At 34.1% G+C, this 8,868-nt stretch overlaps 2 protein-coding genes across 4 annotated transcripts; both read right to left on the bottom strand.

The window, feature by feature from the left end:
• Window positions 1-669: 669 nt before the first annotated feature.
• On the bottom strand, window positions 670-3,219 carry LOC112464602 (nascent polypeptide-associated complex subunit alpha). 2 transcript variants are annotated; one of them, XM_025031705.1, is made up of 6 exons: window positions 3,124-3,219; window positions 2,217-2,481; window positions 1,726-1,845; window positions 1,401-1,496; window positions 1,136-1,294; window positions 670-917 (listed from the first exon to the last, which is right to left on the bottom strand). In XM_025031705.1, the coding sequence occupies exons 2-6, from the start codon at window positions 2,469-2,471 to the stop codon at window positions 903-905; spliced, it is 645 nt and encodes a 214-aa protein (XP_024887473.1). In that variant the 5' UTR covers window positions 2,472-2,481; window positions 3,124-3,219; the 3' UTR covers window positions 670-902. The 2 variants fall into 2 exon arrangements, with proteins under 2 accessions (XP_024887473.1, XP_024887475.1); XM_025031707.1 differs by lacking the exon at window positions 3,124-3,219 and adding an exon at window positions 2,831-3,081.
• Window positions 3,220-3,803: 584 nt separating this feature from the next.
• Window positions 3,804-8,868, bottom strand: LOC112464585 (endoplasmic reticulum junction formation protein lunapark-A). Of its 2 annotated transcripts, XM_025031663.1 has the most exons (9): window positions 8,674-8,868; window positions 7,771-7,812; window positions 7,505-7,692; window positions 6,541-6,727; window positions 6,348-6,359; window positions 5,917-6,154; window positions 5,633-5,794; window positions 5,363-5,545; window positions 3,804-5,232 (listed from the first exon to the last, which is right to left on the bottom strand). In XM_025031663.1, exons 1-9 carry the CDS (start codon window positions 8,698-8,700, stop codon window positions 5,126-5,128), a joined length of 1,146 nt encoding a protein of 381 aa, XP_024887431.1. In that variant the 5' UTR covers window positions 8,701-8,868; the 3' UTR covers window positions 3,804-5,125. The 2 variants fall into 2 exon arrangements, with proteins under 2 accessions (XP_024887431.1, XP_024887432.1); XM_025031664.1 differs by lacking the exon at window positions 6,348-6,359.

Raw genomic sequence — 8,868 nt, 5'->3', positions numbered from 1 at the left:
TTTATCATACTTCTTCTAAATATGTTTATTTTTTAATCACTTTACATATGCCATACGTGGAAAATATTACGATGGCAATTTCTTAAGTAGAGATCCTGTCTGTACTCTCTCTTTTACATCTCTTTCTCTTTCTGTTCTCTTGCTTTTTACAAAACTGACGGACCAATCAAAACTGTCTTATAACCAGTCTCTTATTATAGGGTCTCTATTCTCAAGCACCGACAAGATACTGTTAAAGCCATCTCGTGTCAGTTTCGTATACCAATTTGCTCAAAATTATATAACTGAGAAAATCTTCATAAATTTCTTAAATATTTCGTATAAATAATACGCATATCGTATTGATTCAATTAATCCTACAATTAAAATTATTAAATAAGATTGATTATATCATCAGTTATTTTTATATTTCTTATCATCTTTTAATATATCGATTATCGATATGCTGTTCTATGACTGAATTTCAGAGAGTCAGTTGAATACCGACGAATGATTATCCACCGTATTTTTTAACCATAGATGGTCAACCAATTCTTTTTTTCTTTTTTCCATCTTATAAATATCATCTGTTTATAATTGCAGTTGTCGAAGCTTTTCACGAATAAGAAAACTCAAAAATACCAATATCGATTTAATACGCTTTTTAAATACGCAATAAAAAACCAAAAATATATAGTGATCTTAATGTATTTACCTTTTCTTTTACACGAATTTTGTATATACATGTGGATTCAATTTTTCGAGACAATTACAGATTATCCAGCTCCTGTCACAATGTATCGTAGGGCTTGTTCTTTCAATTCAATAAAATAAAAAAAACGACGCTTTCTGGTACATATAATGAAATTATGATCTCGGAACGCCAGCTATCACGTAGCACATCCTACTTCTAAGCAGCTCTATCACATTGTCAATTCCTGAAATAAAAATATAACCAGATTAATCAACAACTCCTACATCTGTCGAGTATAGTTTATTGATGAAAAATGAGTCAGCCTGCCAAGATGTATTCAACATAATTTTTATTCTGATAGTAAAAATATAAGCGAAACCCTTGAAACGATCATCATGTAGTTATGTAAAAATACTTAAATGTGTGCAGTATGAATGTACGAATATATATTTTGAAACTCACCATGATAGCATTGACGATGTCATTTTGATTATTCTTAAGAGCTTTAATTGCTTTCCCTCGCGATACATTAGCTTGACACATGACCAAATCAACGTCTTTCTCCTCCACGCCTGTCTCGTCTACCTCTTCTTCTGATTCTTCTTGTATAGGAGCAACAACCTAGCATAACAAAGTAAAAAAAGTAACGGTGAATGATATCACACAATAATATTTCAGTTCCAAATGGACATATTTTGTTCTGTAACTACAAATATATATATCTTACCGTAGTGCTACCGCCAGCCTCAGTAGCTGGTATAACTGGTGGCTCCTTGAACTTCTCAGCCGCTGCTACCTGAGCTTGCTGACTGAGATCTTCAATCTATACAGAAAATTATTAATACATTTAAAACATTCAAAATATATATTAAATAATTTAAATTTATGTAGTAACAAATATATATATATATATAATTGTTAAATGTCAGTCTGCCAAGGTTTTGTCAACATTCGATTTCTGTTATAATTAGCGAAACCTGGTAAATCATCATAGAAGTTCAATAAATATGCAATATTTATTGTTAAATTACAGTCATAGTTTCATTTCTTACCTTTGCTTCGCCAAATACTATATACGTGTCCGAAGCTGGATTCTTCAAAACGTCCGGCTTGTTTATAACAAACAGAATGTTCTTTGATTTACGAATGGTCACTCTGTTGACTCCTTGAACCTGTAAGCAGACAAAATTGGCTTGAATATAAAATAAAAGATGATACATGACAATAGACTTAGGGCTACTTTGATCAAATTCTGATTAACTTAATCATTGATTAGCTTATTGGAAATGACCAATCGCATTTGTTCATTAAGCAGATTGACAAATGCAATTGGTCATTTCTAGTGGACTAATTAACGATTAAATTAATTGGAGCCTGATCAAAGTGGCCCTTATAAACAGCAAATCTTAAATTTGATCCCATATATGTCCTATTTCATAAAAGGTAAAAAGTTTTGAATGAAAGATTATGAGATTGCAACCCATTTCGAGGACACGACAAAATGAATTTATTAGAATATTAAAATATTCAATAGTTCATATACCGGCTTCAATCCTAACTTGCTCATGAGCTTCCTAGCCTTCTTTTCACCGCGGCTCTGCTTGGCCTTGGACACCATATCAATGGGAAGTCCAGTGACCGTTGTGCCGGGAAAACCGACGGTACCGGGAGTGCCGGCATCTTCCAATTCCGGAATAGTATCGTCCGAGTCGGAGTCGGTCGCGGAGCCGATACCCACCAGCTCCACCTTGGTAGGCTCCGAGCTCGCCGCCTTGTCAAGCTCCGTCAATTCCGGCATGTTTACTGGCCTGCAAAAGACGCATTATTAAGTACTTTAGATTATTACCCTCTTTGTAGAGAAACGAGATCATCGCCAACGTTGAAATGGAACAACATTAGGGAACTACCACTTGCTGGAGTCGATAGATCGACTCCACCCAAGGTGGAGCCTAAAGCACGTTTAGATGAGATCATTTTCAACAAGGCGATCCGGTTCGCGCAAAATGTAATACACATTCGACGTTTCGCAATAAAGCGTCAGATCGTCGTGTGATCGGCGCGACTATCATCCGTACGTGAATGGACATGGCGTCCGCCAGAGCAACCCGAGAAACGGCTCAGCAAGGACAATTCGTTTCGACTTTTCGTGACTTTTACCTAATATCGTGATTCGTTACGGCGCACGGTAAACACGGATACCACGTCTCGTCAGCGTTAAATTGTAATTAGAAACGTTCCGTTAGGACGTTTCATTATGCGTAGGCACGGGTGAAAATTGGCGGAAACGAGGCACTCGTCGGGAACCCGACACGCTCGCGTCGATATCAATGACGATAAAGTGTATCGCGCGATACTATTAACGCGGACATCGCGGCCGATGTCAGATCTCGCGATATATGCGCGTCCCTCGACGAATTACACAGCGATGCCGGAAAAATCGTTAGATTTACCTCAAACGATATGGTCCGCCGACGAATGGGCACTATTATTTTTTTTATCGCGTGACGCGTAAGTTAAGGCCAATTTACACGTGGAGCAGTGGAGCTTTGCGCGCGCGCGCCCACACGAGCGCAGCCTGATGTTTTTGAGAACATCGCCGAGGATCGAGGATCTTTTGTGAGAACCGTACCGAATTTTTCGCGCGTGCGCAGTAACAAATATAATGACGCGTTGCAAAACGCGGGAGTTTCAACGGGTGGACACGAGATCAGGGGAATCAGGGTCAGGCTAATTAAAATTGTACATACATATAAGTGAATAAATTAATGTGGCGATCGTGGCGCAGAGAGAGGTGCGTTATTCTAATAAATCGAAGATCCGCTTTCAAATCCGACCAGAAATCGTTGATTTTTATTCGATCGCCACTTTTCGATAGGGGGTAGCAAATCCTATCATTACCATGGAGCATTTCTCCATAGAAAACCAATAGAAATCGGCGTTGAATTATAAATCCTTTATATCCGACACTCAGATATATGCAGAGGGACTTACGATACTCGAAATTAAGCAAAAACGAAATGAATTAATATTAATAGCACTTGAACGGAATAAAAAATTGTTATTACGTCTAATATTACTGGCAGAATGTAACAACTACGCAGATAAGGCGAGGAAAGAAAACTAAGTTGAATTCTGTCTAAAATTTGTATTATATCAAGAATTTTGCAAATCGCTTAAGTAGCTCTTCTACATACAAATTTATCACACTAAAATGACAGTACAATTCCTTATTGAGGAAGCAAAAAAGTACAATATAATGAGAAACAATCACACATTCATAGTTTTTACAATTCACAGTTACATTAAGGTCGAATATGAGCCGATATACATTAATCATGAGTTTCATTAGCCTATCTAGAATCACAGTAGAGTGTAATCATAAGTAACACAATATAGAGCGCATTCTCAGATTTCTTGTTTATCATGATACTATTTCTAGATAATCTAGAAGCTATCGACGTGTTAAATAATTTTTCATGCAAAAAGGCAATACCTGTTGTAAAATGCATATTTTTCTTTGTTCCTTCTTTTCAAAAAACTATATGTTCACATAACAAAACTCATGTTTCACAATAGCCTTATATCTAAACTATTTCTTAAATAATTAATACGCGAAAACGCAAAGTTCGTTTTTCGTTTAATAAAGCAACGTATGCAACTATTGCAGTATTCAGATAAAAGGCATGATTGGTTGAGCTCAAAATATACGAAGAAAAGATCAACGTAGCTTCTCAAAAAAATTTGTAGCCTAATATGAATAATGATCTGCAGATAAGATAGGCAGTCTTATAAAAAATACATTATTAATTGATATGCAACACGAACTTTTCGCATGTGTGCAATGTTCAAAGTATTTTGTTACATTTGATTAAATTGTGCCTCAAAAACTACGTAAAAATGAAACGTAATTTCATATAAATATTGTGGCATATAAATATTTCTATGAAATCTACGATATTTAAAAAAAAATTAGACTAATGATTTTCTTGCTCTTATTTCAGCCTTTTTGCATTCGGTAACAACCTTAATGCCAGGCAAATCAAGATTTGGAATGATAATGATCGTTTATAATCATAAGTATAGAATCCTCATACATTTTCCACAAATTGTCTTGCAACTGCTATATAATCAAAACTTAGATACGAAAAGTCTATAAGTTTCATTACGTATATTACCAACAATCATATATTTGTTATTTTTAAATTATAGCAACGATTTCTATTAATAGCAATGTTTCAATTGACAATTACATCTATGATCTAAAAAGATATTTTACACTTCTAGCTCTCATTATGTGTTAAGAAAAAGTCAACATGCTTTATAATTTACTTCATTTACGTTTCCGCGCGCGCGCGTTTGTGTGCTTACTTCTTTATTTTTATCAAACTTACTTGAAATTCTGATTTATAAATATCCTTTTTCGCCTTCAGGCTATTTATTCAAAAAATTATGCTACGACTGTACTTTATCAGATTCATTCTCATCTAATAACTCCTTAGTTTCTGATTCAGGAGTGTCAGATGTTTCGCCTGGTCTTTCAACCACTTCAATATCTGAGTCTAAAGAATAAAAAATTGCACAAATATAGATACTAGTTTTATTATTTATGCTACAAACTAAAAACATTGGCAGTAATTAGATTAAAATCAAATTAGTAGAGAAATCGATATAAATGAAGAAAAATCATACCTGTATCTGATTGTGTGCATGTTTCCAGCTCAGTAAGTTTTATTGTCTCTTCGTCTGTATTAGGAGGTAAATTAACTTCGGGTGTATTCGAAGCTGTAGGGGAATTATCAAACTCTAATTTTGGAGCAAAAGGCTTTTGCTTTCTTGCAGGATTCCAGAAACCACAGTAACAACATCTGAATGCTGCATAAAAAATATATATATTAGATAATATTGTCTGTTTAAATATATTTTGGGGAAAACTCTTTAAAAGACAAGCATCTTACTCACCAAAATATTCAAACTCTTCTTTCAAAGCCATTCCATTGTGCGACTCGCATTGTCGACAAATTAAAGCATAGCGATTTGAAGGACCATCACCTACTAAATAATCAACCAAACGATCGATCACTGTTCTTTGATGCGGCAATACAGGTCGTGGTAATGGTGATCCTAGTCATATATACGATCGTTAATTATTTCTATATGACTAATGAACTAATGTGCAATATACCATACAATATGTATAAGTGCAATATTTTTGTAAATCATTATAGTATTATATATTTACTTACGAAAACCTATGGCTGCAGGATTAATTATTCTAGACTGGAAAGGAGTATTTGAAGGTTGATTAATCGGTCTAATGATAGGTGTAGGTTGACCAGAACCAGATGCACCAATCTGCATATTTTGTGGGTAATTTTGAGTCGGTATAATTCTTCTTCTTAACTCACTAGGCAGAGGAGATATTATAGCCTGTGGCGTAGGACGCCGAGGTGTTTCAGATGGTGCTGACACTCTTTGGGTAAGCTAAAAACAGAATCAAAAACATTAATTTTGTATGTTTATTTTATATCATATATCTTCAAAAAAAATTTTTTTTTTAATATAGCTTGTAATTTATTCCCTCAAAATTAAATTGCACATATGTATTATGTATATTTTACTCTTATTATACTTTCGAACATATTCATAAGTATTATGAATTCTGAAGACGACAAACCTTTGGAGTTAACTGTAAAAAAAGAAATAAAACCTAATAAGTATAAAATCAAACTTATAAGAAAAAATAAGTACAACATAAGATAACACAAATTATATATTTTTAGCTTTAAGTTTTGTTCATTTGACATTATTATAATCGAAATATTTAACTGACATTTAAATAATAATAAAAACAACATTCGTTTACTCACAGGTGACATGGTTAATTCATCTGGTGCAAATTTTAATAATATCTCTTTAGCTTTCTTGTACGTCTCCGTTTCAGTAACTTCGTTTAATATCTTCTTTTTCTCTGTTATAATGGTAGACAATTTTTCTCGATTATGAGTAATTTTACGATTGTAATACCATGAAACCATTTTCTTCGTTAAAAGTATTCTGAAAGAGAAATATGTATATTTGATTACATTTTTTATCCAAAAAGTCCATGTGCTGCTATGTAAGAAATAATGGGCCAACAATACGAGTAAAAGAAGGTGTTATATTAATTTATTCTCAAATAGTAAGGAAATCGTGTAAACGTTTCGACTATACTAACAATAAATCTTCTTAATGATCATAAACAATAAGATTAAAGTTAAAAAATAATCATAACGGAGTGCATAAGTTAATGATTTTAAGTTAAAATTACTACGAAACTTACATACTTCAAGAATTAAAAATAAAACATAAATATAAAAACATTACGTCAATAAGAAGCTGTGATAAAGGATAGAAACACTAAGCGATAAAAACACAAACAAAGTTTCTATCCCTTGTCATAGCCTCTTATTGACCTTATGTTCACATATGTATGTTTTATTTTAAATTTTTTATATAATACAAGTTTTGTATGTAAGTTTCGAGATAATTTTAACTTAATTTTAGTATTAACTTAAATTTAATTTATTCCGTTATGGCTATCTTTTAATTTCAATCTTATTCTTTACAATCACTTTATCTGAAGAAGACTTAGTATAGTCGAAATATTTACATAATTTGTCCTTACTATTTCAGAATAAATTATAAATCAATATAACACCTTCTTTTTGCTCATATTGTTGGCCCATCAATTTCTTTACATTGCATGCACTGCATACAACAAGCTTAATTTTTCCATTATTTCCATACGTTATACAATTATAATCAGAAAGTGTCTCGCACTTGTGTACTTACAAAATCGGAAAAAACAGTAACGGTGTTATATAAAAGAGCTGATCGTACAACGAAGCTGGGAAGAAGCAAAAGTAAAAGATGAAGGCTATCATAATATAAAGAATAACGCCATAGATGATGATGGTTCCAACTATCTTCTTGTGTCTCTGCTCCGTAGTCTGCCCATACTGTTGGATATCTTTGATTTGCTGTTAAAACAGAAAGTTATGTAATGCCATTTTATAATATCTACCGCAATGTGGTACAACGAACAAAATACTACTTACTGCATCTAGACTCTCCAAAATTTCAATGGTCGTCTTCTTTTTCTGAAAATCATAAATTTTATATTATAACGCGTGTACTCATACTCATAAATACATGTCTTTACATAGAGATGTTTAGCAAATCGCGATAACGGCAGAAATTATCTTAAAAAAATAAAAATAAAATTGGAATAAATTTTTCTGTAATATTTGATAAAATACTAAACTAAGCGTGAATAAAATTGGGGGAATAACACTTGTAAAATATATTTCCTTCATATTCTATATTTATAGAGCGGGCTTTGTACAGACTCCAGCATGACTGCACAGACAAGGAAATAAATTACATAGCTAGCTGACCAAATCCGTAGTAAAAAAATAATTCGATTTCAGTTTACGAAGCAACATATCGCGTATCGTTCGCGCATCCGTAACATAATTCCTTCGGTGACGCGTCTAAATTAGAACAAAGTTCGTCATTGAATGTTAATTTGGATCTTTCACAATATCCTGCGGAATAAATTTATCGGCCGTTTTTGTTTACTCATGACAATGGTGGGCACCCGAGGCGAGAAATCGCCTCACACGACGAACCCAAGGTTACATATACGTATACGTACACATGACTTTTTAAAAAAGATAATACAATTATATACGGCTACGTGCATCTCGTTTAGAAAAAAGGAACCCAAAGTTGTTTCGCGCCAAGGTTATAACCGTATACACGAATACAGGTCTGTCGTCATCCAAACGGATTCACGGCTATAAATAGGTGATAGAATGACATTTGGAAATATTGCTTGGCGATCGTTCGGCGAACGGATAGATAAGTGCGGGGGGACGCTGGCGTACGTTGGCCACGTTAACCTCAACGGAAGCGTCAGAAGGAAACCTCGACACGCTCGGCCGCTCTCGGGTACTCACCTGAAATCTGGACAGTATTATTCCCATATTAACGACAGTTTACGACGAAGACGGAGACTACGTGAAGAAGATCCTAATGTTGATGTCGATCGCGGATGCGTGTCGCATCGAAACCGACATAAAAGCGCCGCCTCCCAATCGTTTTAAAATAGTCCTCGTCCTACCCCTCAGCACCTCAGCAGGCCGGTTGTGCCG

Source organism: Temnothorax curvispinosus, unplaced genomic scaffold (assembly GCF_003070985.1).
Source record: "Temnothorax curvispinosus isolate PA1 unplaced genomic scaffold, ASM307098v1 QBEX01014331.1, whole genome shotgun sequence".
Lineage (NCBI taxonomy): Eukaryota > Metazoa > Arthropoda > Insecta > Hymenoptera > Formicidae > Temnothorax > Temnothorax curvispinosus.
Note: the sequence above shows the minus strand (reverse complement) of the source record. Positions and strands in the feature narration are given on the sequence as shown.

Excerpts from the sequence above, each read along its gene's own strand:
- LOC112464602 (XM_025031705.1), bottom strand. The coding sequence starts at position 2,471 with ATGCCGGAATTGACGGAGCTTGACAAGGCGGCGAGCTCGGAGCCTACC. Across the intron at positions 1,846-2,216 it reads GCAAGTTAGGATTGAAGCCG|GTTCAAGGAGTCAACAGAGT; the intron begins GTATATGAACTA and ends GTCTGCTTACAG. Across the intron at positions 1,497-1,725 it reads TAGTATTTGGCGAAGCAAAG|ATTGAAGATCTCAGTCAGCA; the intron begins GTAAGAAATGAA and ends TTTTCTGTATAG.
- LOC112464585 (XM_025031663.1), bottom strand. The coding sequence starts at position 8,700 with ATGGGAATAATACTGTCCAGATTTCAG. Across the intron at positions 7,693-7,770 it reads TTTTGGAGAGTCTAGATGCA|CAAATCAAAGATATCCAACA; the intron begins GTAAGTAGTATT and ends CTGTTTTAACAG. Across the intron at positions 5,795-5,916 it reads TCCTGCAGCCATAGGTTTTC|GATCACCATTACCACGACCT; the intron begins GTAAGTAAATAT and ends ATATATGACTAG.